The following is a 27,843-nucleotide window of genomic DNA, read 5'->3' on the forward strand; positions in this document are numbered from 1 at the left end:
GATGCACAGTTCTTCTGGCTGCTATTCTGAATGGAATTTTTTCCTTAGTTGTCACCTCAGATAAGTCATGGCTTGTGTATAGAAACATTACTGATTTTTGTACATTAGTCTTATATCCTGCCATTTTGATGAATTTATTAGCTCAGTTTTTTACTGTAGATTTCTCAGGATTTTTAAAGTATAAGATCATGTTATCTGCAAATAATGAAAGCTTTACTTCTTCCCTTCCTATTTAGATGCCTTTTATTTCTTTTTCCGGTCTAATTGCTCCAGCTAGTACTTCTAATACAATGTTGAATAGTAGTGGTGACAGTGGACATCCTTGTCTCATTCCTGATCTCAAGGGGAATGCTTTCAATTTCTCACCATTAAGTGTGATGCTGGGTATGGGTTTTTCATATATGCCCTTTATGTGAGAACATTTCCTCCAATGCCTAACTTTTGAAGTGTTTTTATGAGGAACGGATGCTGGATTTTGTTTAATGCTTTTTCAGCATCAATTGATATGATCATTTGATTTTTCCCTTTGATTTGTTAATATGCTGTATTACATTGATTGATTTTCTTATGTTGAACCACCCTTGCATTCTTGGTATGAATCCCACTTGATCATGAGATATAATTCTCTTAATGTGGTGTTAGATACTATTTGCTGGTATTTTATTAAGAATTTTTACATCTATTTTCATTAGGGAGATTGTTCTGTAGTTTTCTTTTCTTGTATCATTTCTTACCTGATTTTGGTATTAGAGTGATGTTAGCTTCATAAAATTAGTTAAGTGGTGGTTCCTTTTTCTTCAAATTTTTGGACGAGTTTGAGCAGGATTGGTGTCAGTTCTTTTTGAGAAGTTTGATAAAATTCTCCTGTGAAGTCATCAGGTCCTGGACTTTTTTGTGTGTGAAGATTTTTGATGACTGATTGAATCTCTTTACTTGTGATTGGTTTGTTGAGATCTTCTATTTCTTCTCAAGTCGGTATAGTTAATTCGTGTGTTTCTAGGAATTTGTCCATTTCATCTAAGTTATCTAGTTTGTTGGCATATAGCTGTTCGTAATATTCTCTTATGATTTTTTAAGTCTCTTCACAATCTGTGATAACAACCCCCCTCTTATTTCTGATTTTATTTATGTGTGTCCTCACTCTTTTCTCCACTGTTAGTTTAGCTAAGCGGCCATCAATTTTATTAATTTTCTCAAACAACCAACTTTTAGTTTTGTTGATTCTTTCTGTTGTTTTATTGTTCTCCAGTTAGTTTATTTCTGCTTTAGTCTTTATTATCTCTCCTCTTTTATTTGCCTTGGGGTTAGTTTGCTGTTCTTTCTCTAAATTCTCCAGGTGGACAGTTAAATCATCAAGTTTTGCTCATTCTTGTTTTTTAAAGAAGGCATTTAGGGCAATAAATTTCCCTGTCAACACAGCCTTTGCTGCATCCCATAAGTTTTGATATGTTGTATTCTCATTATCATTTGTCTTGAGATAATTACTGATTTCTCTAGCAATTTCTTCTTTGACCCACGGATTATTTAGGAGTGTGTTGTTTAATCTCCATATATTTGGGCAAGCTCTGGTTCTTTAGTGATTATTAATTGCCACCTTTAGTCTGTTGTGATCAGAGAAAGTACTTTGGATAATTTCAATCTTTTTAAATTTATAGAGACTCAGTGTTTTTTCAGTCTTTAATATCTATCTTTCTTTCTTTCTGATTTCATTTATGCCCCCAGCCCTCCTCCCTGTATCATTCTCACGTGCAGCTTCAGTCAATGTTTTAACGTAATTGTATTACAGTTAGGTAGTATTGTGCTGTCCATTTCTGAGTTTTTGTATTCAGTCCTGTTGCACAGTCTTTATCCGTTCAGCTCCAATTGCCCAATATCTAACCCTATTTCTATCCCCTGATGGTCTCTGGTACCAATGAACTATTCCAAGTTTATTCACTAATGTCAGTTCATATCAGTGAGACCATACAGTATTTGTCCTTTTGTTTTTGGCTAGTCTCACTTAGCATAATGTTCTCAAGGTCCATCCATGTTGTTACATACTTCATAACTTTATTCTGTCTTAAAGCTGCATAATATTCCATTGTATGTATATACCACAGTTTGTTTAGCCACTTTTCTGTTGATGGACATTTTGGCTGTTTCCATCTCTTTGCAATTGTAAATAATACTGCTATAAACATTGATGTGCAAATGTCCATTTGTGTCTTTGCCCTTATGTCCTTTGAGTAGATACTAGCAATGGTATTGCCAGATCATATGGCAATTCTATATTCAGCTTTTTGAGGAACTGCCAAACTGCCTTCCACAGCAGTTGCACCATTTGACATTCCCACCAACAGTGAATAAGTGTGCCTCTTTCTCCACATCCTCTCCAGCACTTGTCATTTTCTGTTTTGTTGATAATGACCATTCTGGTGGGTGTGAGATGATATCTCACTGTGGTTTTGATTTGCATTTCTCTAATGGCCTGGGAAGTTGAACATCTCTTCATGTGCCTTTTGGCCATTTGTAGTTCCTCTTCTGAGAAGTGTCTGTTCAAGTCTTTTTCCCATTTTGTAATTGGATTGGCTGTCTTTTTGTTGTTGAGTTGAACAATCTCTTTATAAATTCTGGATACTAGACCTTTATCTGATATGTCATTTCCAAATATTGTCTCTCATTGTGTAGGCTGTCTTTTTACTTTCTTGATGAAGTTCCTTGATGCGCAAAACTGTTTAATTTTGAGGAGTTCCCATTTCTTTCTTTCTTTCATCAGTGCTCTTGCTTTGGGTGTAAGGCCTATAAAACTGCCTCCAATGATAAGATTTATAAGATAGAGACTCAGTTTATGTTCTAGTATATGATCTATCCTGGAGAATGTTCCATGTGCACTATAGAAGAATCTGTATCCTGGTGTTTTGGGATATAATGATCTATACATGTCTAATAGATCTAATTTATTTATCTTATTATTTAGATTCTCTGTTTCCTTGTTGACCCTCTGTGTCATTGTTCTATCTATAGCAGAGAGTGTTGTGATGTCCCCACTATTACTGTTGATATGTCTTTAGCTCCCTTCAGTGTTTCCAATATGCACCTCATGTATTCTGGAGCTCCTTTTTTTCTTCCTGGACAATAAAAAATTGTCCCTTTTATTAATTCGCGGTGTCCTTCTTTGTCTCTTATGACATCTTTAGATTGAAAGTTTATTTTGTCTGATATTAGTATAGCTACTCCTGCTTTCCTTTGGTTACAGCTTGCATAGAAGATCTTTTTCCATTCTTTCATTTGCAATCTAACTGTGTCCTTGAGTCTCAGATGTGTCTATTGTAAACAGCGTATAGATGGATTACGTTTTTTGATCCATTCTGTCAGTCTGTATCTTTTAAGTGGTGAGTTTAGTCCATTAACAATCAAAGAGCAGTTCTTGATTCTACCATCTTGTCCTTTAGTTTTTATTTGTCAGATCTATATATTATTTTCCTTCTCTCTCTTTTCCTTTAAATTACCTTTACTCATATCCTTCAAATCTGTACCCTCCTCCAGACCTCCCTCTCCTGTCTTTTTTTTTATCAGCTCACAGGGCTCCCTTTAGTATTTCTTCTAGGGCTCGTTTCTTGCTGACTAGTTCTCTCAATCTTTCTTTATCTTTGAAGATTTTAATCTCTCCCTCAATTCTGAAGGATAACTTGGTTAGATAAAGATTCTTGGTTGAAAGTTTTTCTCATTCAAGATTTTAAAAATATCATACCACTGCCTTCTTGCTTCCATGGTGCCTTTTAAGTAGTCTGAAGTTGGTCTTATATGTTTTCCCTTGTGTGTGGTAGATTGCTTTTCTCATGCAGCTTTCAGGACTTTCTGTTTCTCTTCAACACCCAATGGTCTCATTAGTATGTGTCTTGGAGTGGGCTCATGTTCAGATTTATTCTATTTGGAGTTCACTGGGCCTCTTTTATGTGCATGTTCATGCCTTTTATAAGGGTTGGGAAATATTCTACAATTATATCTTCAACTAACTTTATCAACACTTTACTCTTCTCTTCTTCTGGAACCAATAATTCTTATATTTTGTGCCTTTTGTTGTCCATCATTTCCTTAAGATCCAATTGCATTTTTTCCATCTTTCTTGCCATTTGTTCTTTTGTGCACTCTTGTTCTATCTTCTGGCTCACTTCTTCTTCCTGCTTCTTTGAATCTGCTATCGTTTGTCTCCAATAAATATTTTACTTGGTCTACTGTATCTTTCATTTCCATGAGGTCTGCCATTTTTCTGCTTAACCTCCTGAATTCTTTGCTCTTCTAGTGTCTTCCTTATATCCTTTATTGCTTTATAAATATCCTTAAATAGTTTTTCCATATACTGTGTCCCCTCTGGAATTTTGATTTGGTTGTTAGGCCGTGCCACTTCTCCTTGCATCTTCATGTGCTTTGTGATTTCTGTTGTGTTCTGGGCATTTCTTTATCTTGATATGGTTATTATGCAAGTTGGTTTCCTTCACTTTTCTAAACTTTTGCATTTACTTAGCTTTTGCCAAATGTTTCCTTTTTAAACTTTGTTTGTTGATTATTTTCTGTCCAGTCAAAGTCCGGATCTCATGCAGGGGATACAATTCAACTTAAGGGGCTACTATAAAGTATGCCTGGGTGCATGGGTACTCCAGTAGCAGAATGGCTGCCTACCACACAGGAGACCCAACCTGAACTTCTAGCACCCTGGAACCTGCAATCCTGGACATTTTCTCCCTATCTTCTATCTTGTTTCACAGAGCAGGAGTGAACTCACTCCACTCTAGTCTGTCATCTTCCTGGAAGCCCCTCTTTAATTTATCAAAGTCTAAAATAAATGAATGATTCCTTCTTCTTTTAAACTGTGTATATCTATCACATTTTGTATATCATTATATATGGGTTTACTCTAAGATATTGTCTTTAGCATTTCTGGGGTCTGGCTAGTCAAATCTGAAGTCCACTCCAAGTCTGAAGTCAGAGAATAAGATTATAGCAGGCTGGAGCACAATGGGCATGGGTTAGGGCTTACTGTCCACAGGTAGACTGTCAAAAAGATCAAGGATGAAGGGAGACAATGCCAGACCCTCTTTTAAAAGCTTCCAACTGATTAAATCAGGCCCATGTAGGATAATCTCTTTTTTTGATTACCTTAAAGTCAACTAATTAAGGACTTCAGTTGCATTGGCAAAATCCCTTCAGGAAGAGTTCTGGTGCCCCAGGCCTCAGAGAGGGTGAAGCACGTTTCCTGGGGATTGGAGTGAGCCTGGCTACTACCCACCCTATTGTTCTGAAGGACTTGAGTATGTGCCCCAGGGATGGCAGAGAATCAAGGTGCCACCCAGATCCTTGACAAGGGTGGAATCAAGGTAAAGGTGGTCTCTCCAATGTTTCCCAATGCTGCAACCTTTATCCTAGTTTTGGAGAAAGCAGGGCCTCTGCATAGGCCCCAGAAGGGTGGGGGCTACCACTTTCTAAAGCCCCAATGTTGAATGACTCTCAGATTTTGGTATCTAATGGAATTTGCCCTGCATTTGTTCTGGTCCAGTGACTCCTGATTTCCTCCAGTTTTTCCCTATGGCAGTGGGATCATTTATCCTAGGATTGTTCCTTCCTTGTGCATTGAAAGCGGATAATTTGCTTTAAGTTCACAGGGCTGCAGCCAGAGTAGAATTTTGCCTATAACTGACTTGGATGAGATTATGTACTATTTATGAGTTGGTATTATATTTGTATTCTTACTGAAATGATTTAAGGCTTTTGTGATATTGTGATGGAATGAATGCATTTTGTATTTGGAAAGATTTAGTGCATTGTATGCAGGACAGGTGAGCACTGTTAGATGAAAATATGTCTGTTATTGTTTTCTATTTAGAGATTAAGTATGGTTTAAGGTGATGTGTACAGTTGCCAAGTTGATAGGACAAACACTAGTAATATTTGTGTTTTTAACTGAATAAATCCAATTTATAAAAGCCAATCTATCTCTGGTATACTGCATTCCAGCAACCTTAGCAAAGTAAAACATTCCCTTCTGTATTTCTGTTTTTTCATTTGGAATCATCATATTTCTTAGGTCTGAATTACTCACTTTAAGTTTTTGGTATGTTGTTCTGTTGCTTTTGTTTTACTGGCCGCTCCTATCTAAAAGTTCTATTCCTGTCTAAAAATGCCTTTACTTTCCCTTTCTTGGTGGAGGTTATTTCCATTTGGTTTGGAATTCTAGGTTGGCAGTTACCTTTGAAACTCTCATTCCCTTGTCTTCTGGTTTCTGTCATTCTGTTGACCGTCAACTGTCTGCTCTATTATTGCTCTTTCAAAGGTCACGTCTCTTTTCTCAGATTGTTTTTCATATTTTTCTTTGCTTTTGATTTTCTACAGAATTAGCCTGACTTACCATGGTGGTTTTTCTGTATATGTTTCCTGCTTAAGCTTTTGCTTACATCTGTGACTTTTTGTCCTTTATGAGTTTTGAAAAATTCCTAGCCATTTTGTTGATAAATATTGTTTCTGCCTCAATCTCTCTATTCTCTCATTCTCTCTATTCTCTTATTCTGTTGATTTATGAAATCAACAGTTACATAAATGTTAGAACTTTTCACAAGATCCCATGTGCATGTTTTGTATTTTCTACCTTTTTTTTCACTGCTATGCTTCAATCTGGTATCACTAATGCTTTATTTAGTCAACTTCAGTCATCCTCTCTTCAGCTGAGTCTAATGACTTAAAACTTGTTGTCAGGTTGTGTATATACATTAGTGTATTTGCTTTCTGTGTTTTGTTTTTATTTTTTAACATGAGCAGGCAACAGGAATCGAACCTGGGTCTCCATCAAGGCAGGCAGATCATTGCCCACACTGTTCTCTGTATTTTAGTACAGAATTTATATATAAATGTCAATGTGTTTGTGTGTGTGTGTGTGTGTGTGTGTGTATTCATTCTAGTTTTCTGGTGAAATTTTCCATCTTGTCTTCTATTTCTTGAACCTATTAATCAGAATAATTTTGAATTCTGTATATGGTTATTCCAGTGTCTGGATCTTTCTGTTATTTGCATATTCTTCTAGAATTCAGTCATTTTGTCTCATTTTCTGGTAGACTTGTTAGTTTGAACAAATGCTGGGCATTGATCATGAAAAAACTTAAAGACAAAATAAATTTCTAGATATTATTTTACTTCAAAGTGGATTTTCTTTATTTCTAGGAGAAAGAGTAGTTGCAGTTTACCTTAATCTGCTTTGGGGTTGAGCTGATACAAACCTTGCATCCAGCCTTTCTAAACTCATCTCTTTCAAGTTGTTCCTTACTCTGAGAGCAGAGTCCTGTTATGGCTTCCTTCAAGATCTGGTGATATTCACCAAGGCCCTTCCTCTACGACAGCCCTTAAATTCTAATTTTCATCTCCTAAGCCCCATAAAAGGGTCAAAAAACTGCTCAGCTTCTCAGCCTCTTAAGTACAACTTTAAACTCTGCCACTCAGCTTCTTAGCAGCTGCTTGTGATTCATCAGATTTCTTGAGATTAAAAATAGCCCCAAATGTTGGGCTCCCTTCTGTGCTTCCCTGCTCTGTGGGTGTTCCAGTCCCTCCTGGCCAGTCCACTTGATAGGTCTCTGAGGTCTATCACGTCAGATACCAGCTGGCCCACTATGGAAGTCCCCTTTGCATGAAATTCTGAGGCTGCATAATAAGTAACAGGTTACATTTACACAATCTGTAGAAATTCCTGAACCTGTCAACCTTCTTTTACTTGAAATCTTTTGCTTGGGCCAAACAATTTAACTGACTTTTCCTAGTTTTCTGTCTGTGGAATGGGAATAATATTGCCAATCCTGCCTTAATCATAGAGAGATAATATAGCATATCTAACTGGGATATAGAATCATTTGAGGGCCATTGTGGAGTTCCAAAGCCGCCAAAGACAAATATTTTTGTCTTTTTGCCACTTTGTAAGAGTGTCAATTATGTGTTCACGCATATCTTTACTTATAAATGTAGCCTTGAAGTATGATTTTAGTAGCCATCATAAACTAATCATTTATGGGATACCCACAAAGAGTCAGGCACTGCACTTAGCATTCACTGAATCACTTAACTTAATCCGTGCTTTCTAAAAGCCTTCTGGCTTCCTTGCCTAGAGAAGCAGAACCTCATCTGCATTTCTGCTATCTATAGTGAGTGGTGCCTTCTCCTGTTTGGTGTCTGTGGTCCTTAATTGAGGGCATACCTCTGAATCATCTTGGCAGAATTTTCTCTCTTGGTTATTTGTTGCTTTTTCAGGTACAGGCTTCTGAGCTCTGATGATCTGTATGAGCAGATTTATCATTGATGGGTTTTCTATGATTACAATTTTTCTGGCTTATGAGAATTTCTAGGAAGGATTTATTTGCTATCTAAAAACAAAAAGTCCCCACCCCAAATGCAAAAATTATACCTAGTCAAATCCCTGGTAGGAAAGGAAATACTCTCTTTGTGGGAGAAGGGATCATTAATTTGTCTTTAACCATCTGCCAGTGAACTTCAGTAGAGGTAAACTACTTCTTCCCTTGTGAGTCTGGTCAGAAATTAGCCTGAGCATTGAGCATTGCTCAATGGTGCAAATGACTGCATTGCTCCGTGAAAAACTTCTGGAAGTTATCAGATAATGCACAGGTGTCTCCTAGTCTAGAAAAAAAAAGAAAGCAAATTCCAGCCTTTGAAATAGGCTGCTTGCATTTTGACCTTTATAGTGCCCATTTCCATCTTTCAATCGTTCTGACATCCAGGAGTGTGCATTCAGGTGTCTGTAATAAGAGCTTCTCTTATCAAACATCTGCTCATAATTATTCAATTCCACCTTTCCCCAGAGTAAGTTTGAGACCTCTAATGAAAAACAAATCACTTTCCTGGAAAAGGTGAAATGTATTACAAACGATTGCAGAACATGTGGCCTCTGTATTTCAGTATAATTAAGATAAATGTTATATTGGACCTCAGGAGAAAATTTTCCCCTCTGCTCTATACAGGATAGGTTGTAAAATTGCATGGGAAAAAAGTATGAGCAATTGTTCATTCTGTGCTAACTCTTGGCTTCTTGGCTATACCAGAAACACATCTCCTCTGTGTTACAGCACTGCTCAAGCTAAATGTCTTGCTGATCAGCCAAAGCCCGTGAAGGAGTACCAGTATCCTGAGAAGTTACCAGGAGAGTTATATGATGCTAACACACAGTGCAAGTGGCAATTTGGAGAGAAAGCCAAGCTCTGCATGCTGGACTTTAAAAAGGCAAGTGATTATTGGCAAGCACTCAATGCAATATGATTCATAAAACTCTTTTATTTAATGGAACTGACATTGATGTATTCTTCTTTTATTGGGTACCTACCAAATGTTAAATCCTGTGTGTTAGGGCTGCTCCTATATAACAGGAAACACATGTTTTACTGGCAAAGAGGATGGTAGATGCTGTGAGGGGTGTCAGTTTTCATTTGAGAGCTGACTCGGCCTGTCAAGTCAGATCACTTCTTTCTGATTTATTATGCAAGAGCCCAGCAATAAATTTTGGTTGGTGTGAGTTGGCAAATTAATGCTCTGATTTTTACAAAGTGTGTTAAGAAAGCAGTGTACTCCCAGTATAAGCATAATCTACCATAAGACACCAGCCTATGCAGGGCTTTTAATTACGAAATTACTAGTAAAGTCTTTATGGAGTAGGTTCTCTGAAGGCAGTATCCATTCCGTCAACCGCTGGGACTGTCACCAGGGTGATTTCCTAGTATAAATTCCTCATACAGCTCACAGACGTATGCTCTGGGCACAAAGAGAAAATCAAGAATAAGCAACTTGCTCTCCTGAGCCATGGAGGATAGCGGTCCATAAATTAAATGCAAGTAACGAGTTTTGAGACTTCATTTATATTAGTTTATAATGGATCAAAAGGAAAACAGGAAAAATAATATAGTCCTCTAGAAACCATGCAACATTTCAGAATGTGCTTGGAATGCTCTCAACTTAAATTTAACATGATAATCTTCTTTCTTCTAAACCCCAGTTGAATTCCCCCAAAGATCCATTACAGCCTTGGGCCCAAATTGGGTTCTTACCTTCTCAGCTGGGTAATCTCAGTGTGGACAGGAGCAATAAATCGTCAGCTGCAGTATATACTCCCCATGCTGCCGGTTCTGTGCCCAGACTGTGAATTCCCGAAGATTGTTGTTAGTGTTACTCTTTTGTTTCTAAAGGAAAAGGAGGAAAAAACTGATTTTTTTTTCCAAACATGAGATTTTCTGTATAATACTTTGGCTTTCCACGTATTTTGCTTTGCAGCCATGCACTTTTTCATTTATGGAACACCAGCACCATTTGGAAAATCTAGGCACTAATAAATGAGAGTGCAGCATGTCTTTTATTTTGGGGGAATTATTTATACACATGGAAATGCTGTCATTTTAAGTTGACTACTTGAATTTTAGCAGTCATGTTCATCCATGTTATCAGCATCCCAGTCAAGATACAGATTATTTCCATAAAACCAGGACACTCCCTTCTGATGCCTTCTTCCAATCAACGTCTTCTCCACTCTAATATGCAGCCATCATTCTGATATCTGTCGCCATAGATCTGGTTTACCTGATCTTGAACTTCAAAATTGCCTTGTCCCAAAAAAAAAAAAATTTGCATTGTTCTATATAAGTGCTTAACATTTCAACATTTGTTTCTGTATAGATGCCCTAAATAAGATTGAGGAAGTTCGTTTTCTACTTTTCCTACTCCTAATTTATTGAGAAATTTTTTTATCATAAAAATGTGTGGCATTGTTCAAGTTGTTTCTACATCTATTGACATAATTGTATGGTTTTCTCCTTTGTTATGTTAATATGTTAGTTATATTGATTGCTTTTTATTTTTTAATTGACTTTTTAATATTAAACCAACCTGCATTCTTGGGATAATCCCACTTGGGATATCACAGTGTAATGTTCTTTCTTATATTTTGCTGATTTTATTTTTGAATATTCCGTTCACCTTTGCTGCTGTGTTTTTGAGTGATTTTATTTAGAAACCTTGTTTTCATTTCTTTTTTGAGAATTGATATCAGAGCTTTGCTGATTCCATAAAATGAGTTGAGCAGCATTCTCTAACTCCTTTCTTTTCTTAAAGAATTTAAGACAGGTGTTGTTTCTTCCTTCAGTATTTGTTTTAACTCACCAGTGAAGCCATTGGAGCCTGCATTTTGTCTAGTGGAAGGTTTTTTTAATTAAAAATTAAATGGCGTTAACAGATTTGGATTATTGAGAATTTCTTTTTTGCATGTGTACCTTTTGACAAGTTCTTAGCCTTTTCCAATGAATTTGTCTATTTTAGCTATGCTGTTGAATTTATTACAAATAGGTTGTTTGTAATATTCCCATTTATTGTTTTAATGATTGTAAGATCTGTAGTGATGTTTCCTATTTCATTTCTAATAAGGATAATTTATGTGTGTGTGTGTGTGTGTGTGTGTGTGCACACCGGTATATGTTTACCTTGACCAGTCTAGGTTGTAGTTCATGAGTTTAATTAACCTTTTCAAAATAACAAGCTTCTGGCTTTAGTTTTCTTTACTGTTTGTTGTATTCGTTTCTATTTCATGGTGTTCTGTTTTGTCTTTATTACTTCCCAGGGCTTAATATGCATTTCTTTCTCTAGGTTCATAAGGTAAAAACAGATCATTGGTTTTAAAATTTCTTTTCTTAGTATAACCATTTAAAGATACTCAAATCTATTACTTTCCTTCTATGCACCATATCAGCTGAATCCTGCAAATTTCAGCATGTTGTGCTTGTAATATTATTCAGTATGTAATATTTTCTATTTCCATTAGTGATTTCCTCTTTAACCTATAGATTATTGAGAAATGTTATTTAATTTCCGAATGATTGGGTATTTCCATATAGCTTATTGATTTTGATTTCTAAGTTAGTTCAGTTTCATTCAGAAGATATGTTATCTAAAATTTCAATGCTTTGAAATTCATTGAAGCTTATAAAAGAACTTAGGATGTGGTCTCTTTAGTGAACTCTCTATGGGCATTTGAAATAATGTTCATTCTTCAGTTTGGGGTGTAGTGTTATTTGTTCCTGGCTCTTTAATCATTATAAATATCCTTTATTTTTGATAATCTTACTTTTCTTGAATTCTTTGTTGTCTGGTATCAATATAGCAATATCATTACTTAAGAATACACTTTGCATGATTTTTCCATCCTTTTCCTTTTAATTTATTTGCATCTTTATATATATATATATAAACACTTGTGTTATAAATATCCTGTAATTTGTTACTGCTTTTCTATCTACTTGAAAATCTCTGACTTGTCATTGGAATGTTCAATCCACTTATATTTTAGTTTGATTATTCATATGGCAGATTTAAGCCTACGTTTTACTATTTATTTTTATTATCTGTTAGTCTCATCTCCTTTTCATGTTATAATTTCTTATTTCTCTGTCTTTTGTATTAAACGATTTTAAAATATCCATTTATTTGTTTAGATATAGTCCTGGGTATTAATTTTAGTGATTGCTTTAGATATTACAATACACGTTCTTAACTAGTAGTCTACTCAAAATTAATATTGTGCCACTTTACGTAAAATGTAATAACCTTACAACAAATAAATCCATGTATCCTTTTTCCATCCTTTGTTTGGATGGCCTATATTTTACTTGTATGTATGTTTTGAGCTGTGTGATACAATGTTATAAATTTCTATTTTATTCAGTTGCTTTTAAATAAAATGACACCACCTTTTATATTTACCCACACATTTTCCATTTACTGTTCTCTTCACTCTTTCCTATAGATCTGTGTTTCAAAATGGTATCATTTTCCCAGAGCCCAATGCAGCACAGATCTTCTTTGCACTAAGTATCTCGTTTATCAAAAAATCATTAATTTATCTTCATTTTTGAAGATTTTTTTTTTGCTGGATATCAAACTATAGAGTCAGAAGTTTGTTTTTATTTTATATTCTCCTTTAGAAAAAATTTGGGAACTGATTTTTTAGGTAAAAAAAATTTTAGCTAAATTATTACTTTGTAATTTAGAAAAATTAAATTTTGCTAAAATTATGAGGAATAAATACCAATAAAGTTTCAGAGATGAAATTAAGTTCAACCGAGTCCAGAACATGGGTCCTTGACTCCCTACTCTGCAGCATGCATCCATCTCTAAGCTGATGCCAGCTTCTGATTACGTATCCATTTCTTTTCCCTTAATGTTCAGTGATATTTTATCATGGACATATGGACCATTTGTGATATTGACTCTTTTGTGCTTCAGGACATCTGTAAAGCACTGTGGTGCCATCGAATTGGAAGGAAATGTGAGACTAAATTTATGCCAGCAGCAGAAGGCACCATTTGTGGGCACGACATGGTAAGAGCTAATCTTAGGCACATCCATCATATTCTGATATTAGAGTCTTTCAACGCATGTGTTTTTCTTCATCTCTCATTGGTACTTTTTGAAACCTGCCGTTGTTGTATATTTGTGCATACCCATATCCTTGCCAAACCATTGCATTTATTTTTATGTTGATACTCTGAAGAGGATTCTTTGTTTTCTTACTTACCTGATGATGTAATTGCTGAGCTATCTGGGCTTGTACATTAGGTAATAGGTGATGACTCCAAATCTTTTTTATAAGGGAGAATAAAAATATTAAACTATTGATTGCTATTTCACCATTGGTGATACTCCTTCAGCTTATCCTAGGAAAGAAACTAGTTATAACCTAACTGTTCTTGTTACATTTGGTTTACCTTGAAAGCACAGTGAAATTTACTTTTATTGTTGCTTAGTGGTATTTTAAATTATTAGCTATGCCTTCATATTGAAAATCATATTGTGTCTTTTAGGATAGAATAGGACCCTACAAATTACTGAACTGATATTTGATGGGATGAAATGCCCTGCCTAGCATGGCTTGGCTGTTTAGTGGCCTCAGCGGGACTAAGTCTGAGTCTGACATCAGTGCTCGCTTTTGTATCACGTGTATCTTTGTGCATTATTCATTCACATGTGTCCATGAAGTTACTAATTTAGAAGTGTGCATCACCAGAAATAGTATTTTTCTGATCACATGGGAGATGGTCAGAGCAAGCCTTGCCATGCAACATGTCTTCTTAAATGGGATTCCATCACAGAGGTCAATTCTGAGAATAAATTAAAGAAAACATGTTCAAACTATTGGGTCCTTAGAATCGACATTCTTCTCTTTGTTTTTGAGCTATCTTTTTTTATTTTCACTAATTATTTTTCATGTTCGGCAATTGCCTATTAAATAGATTTAAGGAAAGGCCCATGTGCAGAGGGAGAAAAATGTGTTCTGGGAAGAGAAACCAGTGTGGTTGGAGCTGAAGCTCCAAACAGCGGTATGTAACAGGGGACGAGTTTAGCATGTAGTTGCAGGCCATTCTAAGGTGACGGAAATTGGACCTCGTTGTGGAGGAAGTGGGATAATGCTAGGAATGTTTGGTACAAAATGTTTCGTACAAAAGCAGATTATAAGGCACTTCTTCTGACAGCTGTATTCCAAATGCACTGGGAGACTCTGATTCTGTGTGGTGGGCTAGGAATAGAAAAACAGGAGCGGTGCACAGCTGGATGATGGGCGGTAACCAATGTGGATATTGAGGGGAAAGGTGGATCATTGAACTTTTCATGCTTGCTGGATGGATTTGATCAGACTTGAGACCAATGGAAAGGGATGTAGATTTGAGGTTTAATTGGTACTTTTTTTTTGACCTCATGAGTTCGAAATTTCAGAGGAAGTCCAGACTACAGAAGAAGCAGTTGGATGACGCATACTCGAGCTTAACAGAGGGGAGCAGGGCTGACTCAGATTGGTAGCCATCCTCTAGACCTGCACCAGAGAGCCAGGAAAGTGAGTGAGTGAGTTAGCAGGACCAGAAAGGACAATGAGTATCCCAGAGAAGGTGATGGGAAAACACGTCAGAGAAGGTGCCAGGGTGCTTGAGAATGCTTTGGCTCCATCATGCCCACTTTAAACACCTAAAATAAAGGACATCATTGAACAGCAGAAATAGAAGCCCCTAACTGGGACTGAATGACAGTCTGTACTTAAACTCAAGTAGCAATCTTCAGCCAAAAATTACTTTCTTTATAGCAAGGGGGTGCAAGGTCATGGAACTGCATGAAGGTCCCTAATACTTTGAAGTATACCATGTTAGCTGGTGAGTTCTAGATGGCTCCCAAGAACTGTACTGCTTCTATGCAGTTTTCTCCTTGTGGGAATGGTTTCAAGCAATCATCCCATTATACACATGCTGCTTTAGCTCTTCTAAAGCTATTATATGTTATAGGATACAAGAAATAATTATTATGCTTATGTCGCTAAGAGCCAAAATTTTTAGTGTAAGAAGAAAGAGATAGGAATATAAAACTCAAAGAAGCTAAGTAATATGTGTAATCCTAAATTTGAATTGGATAAATTAGTATAAACTAATGAGGTATTTTTTAAATTAAAACAAAACAAATCAGACAAAAATTAAAGTATTTCTTAGCATTGTTCATTGACCAACCCTATAGGAAATGAGCACTCCTTAAACAGATTGCTTCCTTTCATTACAATAAAATGAGCCAGATCTGTTCACCTAAATGGAAGATTCCAGGTATGGAACAAGAAATGTAAGAGATCAGCTTGTAATACCTTCTCATGTCAGAAAGCTAGAAGCCTATCAAAGATTCCTGAGCACTATCAAAAGGACCTGCGGCTAACTTTTCCAGAAGATGCATATAGCATATTGTAGATCTTTCTTTAATACTATTAATCTTTCCTTCACATATAGAGAAAGTATCAAGCATGTGTCCTATTTTTCCCATATGAACTCAAACTCAGGGTACCCAAACATTTGATGAGGTATTCTCTTAAAGAAATATTCTAGCTTGTAATAGAAACAAAAAGGTCAAAATATTGTATCCTCATACTTGTAATCCTCAAAGACATAAAGGATCCAGGAAATGATTCTCAATGCCTGATGAAACCATTAGGTAAGAAGCTGATGGGGAATTTTACAATCAGTGAATCAGGCTGATGGGTCCTGAACCACTGATAAATCTTAACATCTCAAACAATGCCAGGCACCAGGTGCTGTGTGTGCCTGTACACAAAGCCGTCTGTGGTGCATGGCTAAACATTCTAAGTAGAACCTAGCAAGCCTCTCAATCTCACTAACTGATTACAGCAAACATAGGGGACAAAGAGGCATGGCGATGTAGCCAGCAAAATCCAGAATGTGGGGTCTGAGATCCAGAAATGGAGTGCTACAGCCCTGAATGTTAGCATAGTTGTATGTAATAACAGTTAAAGTAGCTAGAAAAAAGTTCAGGCCCTAATTAGAGTTTAAACAAAGCCAATCTGGCTGGGTCTAAGGTAAATTAGAATATAGGGTAAAAGATAATAGTGTGTGTACTCTAGACCTTTACCTTCTTGTATGAGACCAAACGCAGAGAGGTTCATTATGTCTAGAACCTATATTTTCTGTAACACATAATCTAAATCAACCTCTCTGGATAGCTCATTGAAGCAACCCGAACCCCTGGAGTCCAGAATGGGAATGAGGCTTTGTATTTCTGTATAGCTTGCTATAACGCAAGGATACATCTCAGTCTATGGTGGGCTGATAATTAAAAAGTACTGGTAGAGGGCAGTGCGACGGTGGCTCAATGGCAGAATTCTCACTTACCATGCTAGAGACCAGCACTCTATTTCTGGTGCCTACCCATGTAAAAAAAAAAAAAAAGTACTGGTTCTTGCCTGCCATGCAGGAGACCCGGGTTTGATTCCTGGCACATGCAGTTCCCAAACAAATGAACAAGCAAACAAACAAATGAAAACCAAACAAAAATACAACAAACAGTGCTGCAATAAGGGGATACTCACATGAAAAAAGAATGAAATGTGGCCCCTGCCATACAGCATACAAAAAAAAGTATTAGTAGAGCCCCTTGAGAGGGATCCAAAGGTTATATATATATTATATATAGAGATTTTATATATTCTCTCTCTATATATAGATACAGATGTGTATGTATAGAGAGAACTATATATAGAACTATTAATCTTTTCCATCTGGGAAACCCCAGGTACCCTCTCAACCATTGGAGACTCCCAAGAAAATAGGTCAAGCCTTGGAGTTTGAGGCTTATCCTTATGAAACGTATTTCTGTAGAGGAGAAGCTAAGACTACCCATAATGAGCCTCCAGGAAGCTTCTTTGTTGCTCAGATGTGGCCCCTCTCTCTCTAAGCCTCCAGGAAGCTTCTCCGTTGCTCAGATGTGGCCTTTCTCTCTCTAAGTCCAACTCTGCAAGGAAAATATCATTACCCTCCCCTCTATGTGGAACATGACATTTAGGGGAGAAAGTCTCCCTGACAATGTGGGGCCTGACTCTCGGGGATGAGTCTGGCCCTGGCACCTTGAGATCAAGAGCACCTTCCAGACCAAAGGGAGGAAGAGTATAATAAAGTAAAGCATCAGGGGCCAAGAGAGGTCAAATGGAGTCAAGAAGCTCTTCTGGAGGCTACTCTTATGCAAGCTTCAGTTTGACAGTGCTAATTGCCATGGTTTGTTAACCCCCAACCAGCATCCCTCCCGTTGGTTCTTAAGAACACCCAGGTTCCATTCCTGACCATGCGCGGCCCCCCCCACCCAAAAAAAAAAGAAACCTAGGGCTTGAATCAGACTCTATAAAGATTTCATGCACTATGTTTGTCTTCCTGGAACCTATAACTCCAGGAGGGTTCCCAGGTCAGATAAATCCTGAAACTCAGAGGGACCAGCCTCTCCAAGATGATCGATTAATTACATTCCCCTATCCTTTAGTGTAGACACCCCTTCTCAACATGAAAAAGTCAGAACTGGCATTTCCCAAAGATCCCTGTAGACTGGGAGATGGACCAAAAGAGAAGGAGGAGGTATAACAGAGAAAACAGGGCTTAACAAATGAATGTGACTGCTGAATCACTATGTTAATAGTCCTTCCAGCTCTTTGGAGCAGCTATAAGAAAAATTCTGAGATGGTAGAATGATGGCCCCTGACAAACTCTGAGTCTACCCTGTAACTACTTATTGAAGTATATTTTTAAAATTGTTGCTTTTTTTCTTTCTTTACTTTGTATATATGTTATATTTTACAGTAAAAAAAAGTTTTAAAAAAATCCAGAATGTGGGAAACTCTGCCAGGCAAATGCATGAGTTCCTTCAACAACCACGGATTGAAAGGGAAAAGAGAAAGGAGTGGGGAAGCATATATGTTGAAAAGAACTTTAGAGGCATATTAACCAAAAGCACTAGATGAACCTTTGTTTGTATTCTAACAAATCCATTTTAAAAAATAAAAATGAAACAAATTGGAATTTGAATGCAGACTGGATATTTGATGGTATTAAGGAATTATTGTAGATTTCTAGGTGCAATCATGATTTTGTGATCATGTGTTTTAAAACCCTTAATTTTAGAGATGTTTGTAGTATTTTTTGGAAGAAAATATGTCTGGCATTCAGTATTTGGGAGAGAGGAAGGTGGTGTATAGGTGAAAGATTGGACATAAGTTGATACCTGTTGAATCTGGGTCTGATTTCAAGAGTTTCTATGCTATTTACTCTATGTTTGTATATTTTTTTAATTTTCCATTAAAACAAAAAGCGAGTGTAAAAGCTATTAAAATATAATTACCCCTTATGAATCAGTGAACTTTGTATGAATAGCAGATAGATGGAAACATCATGATTAACTTTGAGTTTACCTACAGGCTCTTGGTAAAATGATGGGTTCATGGATAAATTAATCCTCCTTGCTTTTGAGAATTGCCTCCTGTCTTCAGCTTCTTATCTGCCTTCATTTTGGAATTCCAAATTCACTTCATTTTCAAACCAACATAGATTTTTGGGAAAATATTTTCTGGGTTATTTAAGTTGTTGATAGTTGCCTTTCTATCAGTATCTCTTGTATTAGGATGATCTCACCAGCTCATTTTAAAAACTTAAAACAAATGGCTACAGCAGCAACAGCAGCACTGATTTCCCCTCTCTCACCCCTTTGCCCTGCCCCCATCTGTGCTCAGAGAGACGTCTCTGAGTCATGTCTTCTCTTTGACTCACGAGGCCATCAGGGGCACAGGCACCCATTCGTAGATGCCAGACACTCATGCGCTCTCATGCGCTGGTGGGGGGAGGGGGGTTGCAGGGCCTCATGTTGTCATTTGGGGTGAGAGCCTGTGTAATTGAAGAAGAGAGCCATTTTTTGCTTATAGGGAAAATATGAACCAATGAGGCTTTTATCCTCAGAATTGCTTTTGTTTTAAATTCAATTTCTCTTGGTTAAATGATACTGGATTGAACCATTTGGAATTGCCATTTTTGTGGGACCAAACTGTTTAAATATGTTTTAACCTAATACATCAATTAACACTTCAGGTGTTTTTATTTCCCTCTTATGAAAGAAATCTGGTGGCTCTATTTGGAGATAGAAAAGTTGACACCCAACCTACCCACCCACAAACACACACACACACACACACACTCCAGTCCACATCCCAGGCCCTGCTGGCTCCACACAGATCAGTGACAAATGGCGAGCATCCTCCTCCCCTCCTGTCAGCAGAGGGCCCGCTTCTGTAAGGTCCTTCCATTCTTCACTCAATGCAGGCGGGAAATCCAGCACTGAAGATCACAGGGTTAGAACCCACTCCCCACTTGTGTGTGACGGAGGACATGTGACCATGTGGATTTCGCCACGAATCAAAATTCTGTAAGCACTTGAGAGAAAGGGCTGCTGGTGACATCTCCAGCCCTTTTGGGAACAGATGGAATGCCATGTAGGTTTTTTTCTCTCTTCAAAAAGCTGTCAGTGACCTGTGACATGCCATCAGTTAATGACTTTGAAGCAGCACGCCAGGTGCTTGGGATGAAAGCATGGGGGCACCTCCCACTAATGAGAAGGTGTTGAGCCACAGGAAACCATCAGCTAGAGTTTTCTACCAAAGCTTCAGTCCTTGCTGAAAACCAAATATGAAAAGCAGCTTGTTTCCACAACCACTTAGAGGCTACTGACTTGAGAGTTGAATAATCAGACCAATGTCTTTGTAACACTACTTAACAAAACATGTTCAATTCTAGTAGTTCAGACATTGGAAAATGATTTTTCTATTTATCTTTATTTTGATTCAGGATTTATAGAATGACATTAGATTTAGGGAGAAGAAGCAGCAACATTAAATTTACTCTTATTATATGCTACTTGAGAGTATGGGAATAATGTCTGCATATCTTATAAAACACCACGAGTCATGTAATTATGTTTTTCCTTTTCAGTGGTGCCGTGGAGGGCAGTGTGTGAAATATGGGGACGAAGGCCCCCAGCCTACCCACGGCCACTGGTCTGCCTGGTCCCCCTGGTCCCCTTGCTCCAGGACCTGTGGAGGAGGCGTCTCTCACAGAGATCGTCTCTGCACAAATCCCAAGTAAGTCTTCATCTCCTTCCTCATGAAGGAGCTGTTTCTGTGCCATGAACCTGCCAACAGCATGCTCACAGCTAAGCTTGGTAATGTGCACTCAGTACGTGACATATTCCTTTCAGAAGTTCCAAGTAGGAAAGGAATTTTACTCAAACATTTATTAAATTATATCCTTCTGATATAATTTAAGATGTTTATAACTATCTGCCCCCCCCACACACACACACACAAGACAGCCTGATGGTGATATTCAGGAACTGGATTTTAACACGACGTACCAAGAGTCTGCCTAAAATAATAATAGAATATCATGAGAAGGATATAGAACATAAATGAATAAGAATCAGTAAGAGCAATTCTTTCATGCAAAATAACCCACAAATTTTGATGTCCATTAAATATATTTAACTTTACAACATATTGAGGTCAGAAGACAATCATGTTCAAAGGAGGCACCTACAGAGTAAAGCGGAGAAGCTTCTAAATCATCCTGTTACACCTAGATTTGTTTAGGAAATCATTCATATTGCTTGTTATTTACGTCCTGTCTCTAAAATGTGAAAAGGTTCACAGCAGGTCACCCCTGCTCCACGCCTCATTTCAGGGACGCCCTAGCCCTGGTGTGTAATGCAGGTTCCACTGGGAATAAGGAGCAGGTGTCTGACACAAGCGTCAACCAGCAAAAAAGACTGATTCCTAGACTCAATCCTGTTGTCCAACAGGATGGTAGTGGAAAGACTTTGAGATCTGGAAAGCGAAGCAGTTGAATTTTTGTCTGGTAGTAGTCAGGGTTCTCTAAGGAAACAGAACCAACCTGAGATGTCTGCAAAGATTGGATTTTATAAAAGTGTCTCGTGCAACTGTGGGGTGCACAAGTCCAGATTCCATAGGGCAGGCTGCAGGCTGGCAACTCTGAGGAAGGTTTTCAATGAATTCTCCAGAAGCTGGCTGACTAAAGTAGAGACGAAAGTTCTCTCTTCTGACGGTGAAGTCATCACTTCTTTTAAAGCCTTCAATTGATTGGATGAAACATCTCTCATTGCAGAAGACACTCCCCTTAGTTGATTGTAGATGTAATCAGCCATAAATGTAATCAACTTACCGATGACCTAAGTTCACAGAATGTCCTTGCAGTAACATTTAGGCTAGTGCTTGCTTGACCAGAAAATTGGGCACCATGTCCTGGCCAAGTTGATGCATGAACCTGACTATTACAACTCTCAGCTGTGCTTTCCATCAAATATGTAACCAGGGAGAGTCTTGCCCTCCCTTCCTTGAAGCCTCCTTGTGAATGTGGGGAATAGCCTGCCCACCTGGCCTTCCTGGGAAGAGTGCTGGGAGGCAGCAGTGGACAGTGACATGCCAACCCTCTTCCACATCCTAACATGTTCTGCAAATCCTGTAACTAATATGCTCAATAGAAAAATAAATTGTAACCTGTACTACTAACACATGAGAAACTGTCAGCAACTTCTTAAAGGCTCTTGAAGTTGGGCCCTTATTTGGCCACTCTAAATAATCTAACATTATCAGCTCCATCTCCAATATCTAAGATGTAAGGATTCTAACTGCTAAATGTACATTCCAGACCATCCCACGGAGGAAAGTTTTGTGAGGGCTCTACTCGCACTTTGAAGCTTTGCAACAGTCAGAAATGTCCTGAAAATAGTCTTGACTTTCGATCCCTCCAGTGTGCGGAGTACAATAGTAAGCGGTTTAGAGGGTGGCACTACAAGTGGAAGCCTTACACGCAAGTAGAAGGTAAATCTCAGATCCCATTTTCTGTTAATAACCTTGTAGTTAATTTTCTGTTCTCTTTAGAGATTGTCTGTATCGACTGCTTGGTTTCATATGTATACTAAATATCATTGTATGTGGTCAAAGTCACAGAGTTCTGTTGTGGTGGTTAGTTTGATTGTACCTAACCCATACCCACTGGCTTCTGGTCTGCAGTGGCCAGTTCTCTGGTGAGAGTGGACAGCATGAGCATGAGGCAGTGCTAATTCACCAGGGAAAGTATAATGGAGCTGTGATTTTTTTTATTAAGAATCACCACAGTTGTTAATGATGATGTTGCTATAAGCATGTGACCTATCGAACACTTAAAACTGTCAAAGAAGAAAAGAAAAATTTTAGTAACTTTTGGAAAATCGGATAATTCTCAAGGATGCTTGACTTTGGTTGGAAAAATCTTGACAACTATAAATCAAGAAGTTTATTTGTAGCATATATAAGATTTCACTGTCCAATAAAAAAGAAACATGCATTATTCTTATGATTATAAAAAACTTAACTTGTTAGCTAAAGTGGCAGAAATTAGGGAGAAATTCAAAGAATACCTGATTATTTTGTGCCCTAAAACCAGGGATATTTATTGTCCAAGCAGAAGGCAAAGGTACTTGGGAAATACCTAAGTCAAACCATCCTCTCTGACATTTACAGCATCCAAATTTGTGCAGTGTTGTCACGGTAGGAGTGTTCTGAGGCTAGTAAACTCTGGAAGGGAATATTATGTGTAGTCCCATACAAAGCATTTTTAGTTATATTTTTACTCGTACACCCAATGAAAGCCAAGCTTCTGAGAAGTAGACCATTAGTCATGAGACAGAAGTACAAAGAGCTTTGAAATTTGGAGTAAGAAAATGTGTGTTACTCCTGCCTGTGCTAATCTTTAGTACATATATCATTAGTCATAGAAGTATATACTCAATTTGACTCTTCGTATTATTCATTTTTAGTCTCTTATTTGCACAATAAGAAAAATATCTGTAGATAAGTCTTGGACCTCTGAAACCTCTTAAGGCAACACAGAATTTTCATCACCAGTTATCCCTTTCTTTACCAAGAAGAGATCAGCAGGAAAAAGTTCATAAGAACTATACATATGTATCATAAATCCTTGAGATGGATTATCAAGGGAGGAAGTGAAATTAGCCTTCAATCTAGAAAATATAATGATATTTATATTCTCTATATATGGTTTTTTAACAAATCATTGTATTTATAGAAATATTCCCTGGGGATTTTTTTCTAAAAAGTTTCTCAGTTTAAAAATATTATGTACGTCATCAAATGCATTACTATTAAAAAATTCAGTGATTATTTTCCCCTTTTATTACATTTCATTCATAAGAATCTCATAGTATTACAAAATGGCAGTGGCTTTGCTGCATTTCTGCAAGAGAGTAGTGAATTATAGCAGTAAAAGAGTAAGCCGTCAATGCTATAGTACAAGTCAACAAATATTTATTGAATGCCTACTATGTGCCAACCTGTGTAATGAACAGATTAGTAGAGGACAGATTCGAGTGAAAACTAATAGTGAAGCTTTTAAAAAATGAAAAAAATAAGAAAGATTAAAGGGAAAAACTGAACCTAAGGAGGCAATGATTTTAAAAAATGTCTTTGCAATGCATTATTGTGTGGGACTTATTTTCTGGGCAAAAAATAGGAAATTAAAATAAGTCTAAACTTCAGAGCGAAAATGATCAGAGCTTATGTATCTTTCTTATTTGTGTTTGTGTGTGTATTTCTTTTTAAGATCAGGACTTATGCAAACTCTACTGTATCGCAGAAGGATTTGATTTCTTCTTTTCTTTGTCAAATAAAGTCAAAGATGGGACTCCATGCTCGGAGGATAGCCGTAATGTTTGTATAGATGGGATATGTGAGGTAATAATGAACGTTCATTCATTCAACAAACCCCTACAGACAGTCTTGCTTTGTGCCAGGCATCCCTCCAGGTGACAGCCCAGTGGGGGAGAAAGCCAGAGGCATGCACAGTGATGGCACATGGTGGTCTGTTTCCTTGGAGGTATTCCCGGAGGATGAGGAGAAGGGAACAGCTGATTCTTTCTTAGGTGGGGGACTGGGGGATTGTGGGCTCTGTGGAGAAGGGAGTCTCCCAGTTAGTTCTGAAAGGGTGAGGAGGCAGAGGGTTGTTGGAGAACGCACACAGAGGGGAGGTCATGGTGGGACAAGAAAGTGTGGACTGGTAGGAGCTGCTTCAGTCTTCAGGGAGCCAGAAGACAGGCTGGGGTCTGGGAGATGCTGAGTGGGAGAGAAGAGGCCAGTGGAGGCTCACTCTCAAGGGGCCATTCACACCCAGGATGAGGAATTGGGCTTTTTGTCCTCTCACCCATGTAAAAAAGGCCCTAGGATTGGGGATCGTGGAGTTGCAAAATCAAATTGTAATCCCTGGGCAGAAGCTCCGAAAATAAATGAAGGCAGGAAAGCTGGGACACCAGAAGCTAGCTGACAGCTATTTGCATTGCTGTCTGAAAAACCCAGTAGCCTAAACCTCAGGTGGGCAGGGAGGGACGCAGAAGACAATCAGCTGGGCAAGATTTGGTGGCTAAGCAAACTCAAATAGCGAGGCTGTCACCATGTGCTGGGGCCAGGGTTCCAGAGAATTCTGTTAGGAACTCAGCTCATGTGTCACCGCATCAAATGCATGGCATGTACACATGGGGTTGAAACAAAGAGCTCACTGAAAATGCATATGGTAGAATTAGGAAGCTTAGGTGCTAATGCTAGTTTCCTCTCCTGAGTTGTATGTTTCCTCTCCTGGGGTAGAGTTGGATCATCCACGAGGGCCCTTAGTGTAGGAATCTTGAACATGTGAAAATTAGACCAGATGAGTGTATTAAAATATCTTATTACAGCATTAAAATGCTCAAATCCCTAATTATTAGATCATTTGTTAAATATTTCATTATCTGCTAGTGTGTCTTAATTATACACTGTCACAGTCCCTTATTTGTAACTCTTAAATCCAGAAAGCTCTGAAACAGAAGTGTTTTGGAAACTCATACGGCCACAAAACACAGACTGACCCAAATTTATTTGGTGGCAAAAACCTGCTCTGAATTGATAGGAGACTGTTTTTTTTACCCACTTAGTATGAACATGTATTCATTTGTCATAGAAATACATAGAAACATTGTGTTTTATCATAGGGTGATGCCCTAGGCCCTACTGGGACCCTCACAACCTTTCTAAAATCCCAAAGCATCCTGAGTTCTGAAATGCATCTGGCCCTAAGAATTTCAAACAAGGGACTATGATCTATAGTTATTTTAAAATTGAATGGACTTTTCACATTTTATGGACTATACTTTGTTAGGAAATGTACAAGACACAAGCATCCTAACAATTGGAAAAAGCTCCTAAAATTCTTAGACATTGAACAAATATACTCATTGCAAAATTTTCTACTAGGAATAGTTTCCATGTGCCATTTTTTCCTTCCCTGCTATTGCACAGGGCTGTTCAAAAACACAATGGCATATTTCTAACGAAGCCTTATGTGGACACATTGCTTGTCATTGCATAAGTAAGCTGTTTATTTCCTTCCAAAATTTACCCATGTCTCCAGCATGCCAATCTGATAGATTTAATTTAGGGCTCAAGATGCTACTGCTGTGAAGCAGTGCTGAAGAGGAGAGGTTATGATTCACATTTAAAGGTGTCTTACCTTGGATCTGAAAAGTAGAATTTTAGTTTTGCTGTGCACATACTGGGTATCCAATAAATATTTGTTAACCAATAAGTGAAATTTTCATTTAGAGTGGGGAGGAGATTTCTTGCTTGAAGCTTGTGACCTTATTGCTTGTGCTGTTCTTTCTTTTATGAATGGCATGTGACCTCACCGTGTCCTTCAGAGGGTTGGATGTGACAACATCCTTGGATCAGGTGCTGTCGAAGACTCCTGTGGTGTGTGCAAAGGAAATAATTCAGACTGTACAATTCACAAGGGGCTCTATACCAAGCAACACCATACAAACCGTGAGTACTGCATAGGTGCCCGCAAGATTTGAGCAAGGAAGATTTAAACTGGGAAACTTCTTTGTGGGAATAACTGGAGGAGATGGTGAGCAGAGCAAGTGTTCAGACTGCTGAATGGTCTAACGCCATTTCATTTCCTGCTTTAGGTTGCACTTTGCTTCTCAAGCTTTTTGTTTGATTGAAAATGGTTGCTAGGTTATTTGAGTTAAAGTAGTTCTTAGATATAGTGAGAATTACAATAACGCTGCTCCAATTTAAAACACTTGTGATTCATAGGACTAACGTAATTGATTGCCAAAACAGATCTTCTCCCCATTCTAAATGTGGATTCTCAAGTTTTGGTTATGGAGGACTCAAGTTGCTAGGGCTTTGGCCTTGGCATTGTTGGGCTTTTTTTCTGTCTCCTTTAATCTAGAGTATTATCAGATAGTCACCATTCCCCCTGGAGCTCGAAGTATTCGCATCTATGAAATGAACGTATCTGCCTCCTACATTTCTGTGCGCAATTCCCTCAAAAGATACTACCTGAATGGACACTGGACTGTGGACTGGCCAGGCCGACTCAAGTTTTCCAGCGCTGTCTTTGACTACAAGCGGTCCTACAACCAGCCGGAGAGTTTGACCTCCATGGGACCCACCAATGAGACACTGATTGTGGAGGTAAAGTCCAACCCCTTGGTTTCAGGGCTTGGATTTGGGGAATCTTCAGGTGTTACGGTCGATTCATCACTATAAGCAAAATTTTCAGTCTATAGAAGAATGTTTACAATTAGATAACATACTGGAGACAAACACTAAACCTCAAGCAGATATTTGCACATCAACATTTATAGCAGCATTATTCACAACAGCCAAAAGTCAAGAACAATCCAAGTGTCTTTCAGTAAGTCAATGTATAAACAAAATGAGGTCTGTCCATACAGGAGAATGTTACTTGGCCCGATAAAGGTATGACATTCTGAGACACGTGACAATATGGATGAAACTTGAAGACATCATGTTGAATGAATAAGTCAAACATAAAAGGATAAATATTATGTGATTCCACTTACATAAAATAGCTAGAATATGTACATTCATAGACACCAAAAGTAGAGTTATTGTTTCTTGGATATAGAGTTTCTGTTTGGCATGGTGAAATGTTTGATAATGGACAGTGGTGATGGTAGCACACTGTGAGTGTAATGAACACCACTGAACTGTATTCTTGGAAGTGGGAAAAATGGGAAATCTAGGGTTGTATTATATGCCCACAATAAAATGTTAAAAAACAAGCAAAAAAATCAAGAACTAATCTATTCATCTTGAATGGATCAATACACTCTTGTTTATATTGTCTTTCATTCTTAGGTATAAGACTTAAGTTTTTATTTCCGCATGCACTCACCATGCAGTTCATGATCTTTATCAGTAGATTTTTGCAGGACTTCCCTTCTCTCCCATCGTCTCAGTGGCTATGAGAGGCTGTGCCTCTCAGGGGGATCAGCATCCCTGTAGAAATGGAAGCAAGATGAGGACCCAGATGGGTCCTGGATCCTTTCCTTCATCATTTCTCTTGTACCATGTGAGGATTT

At 37.9% G+C, this 27,843-nt stretch overlaps 1 protein-coding gene across 1 annotated transcript in view; it reads left to right on the top strand.

The window, feature by feature from the left end:
• Window positions 1–27,843, top strand: part of ADAMTS16 (ADAM metallopeptidase with thrombospondin type 1 motif 16) — a 170,214-nt gene that overhangs the window by 59,699 nt on the left and 82,672 nt on the right. Inside the window, exons 8-14 of the mRNA XM_077115112.1 lie at window positions 9,093–9,246; window positions 13,285–13,380; window positions 20,340–20,488; window positions 22,071–22,243; window positions 24,024–24,154; window positions 26,146–26,269; window positions 26,685–26,929. Of these exons, the coding sequence (XP_076971227.1) occupies window positions 9,093–9,246; window positions 13,285–13,380; window positions 20,340–20,488; window positions 22,071–22,243; window positions 24,024–24,154; window positions 26,146–26,269; window positions 26,685–26,929 (1,072 nt within the window). The remainder of the gene's footprint in view (window positions 1–9,092; window positions 9,247–13,284; window positions 13,381–20,339; window positions 20,489–22,070; window positions 22,244–24,023; window positions 24,155–26,145; window positions 26,270–26,684; window positions 26,930–27,843) is intronic.

Source organism: Tamandua tetradactyla, chromosome 9 (genome assembly GCF_023851605.1).
Source record: "Tamandua tetradactyla isolate mTamTet1 chromosome 9, mTamTet1.pri, whole genome shotgun sequence".
NCBI classification, from domain to species: Eukaryota; Metazoa; Chordata; class Mammalia; order Pilosa; family Myrmecophagidae; genus Tamandua; species Tamandua tetradactyla.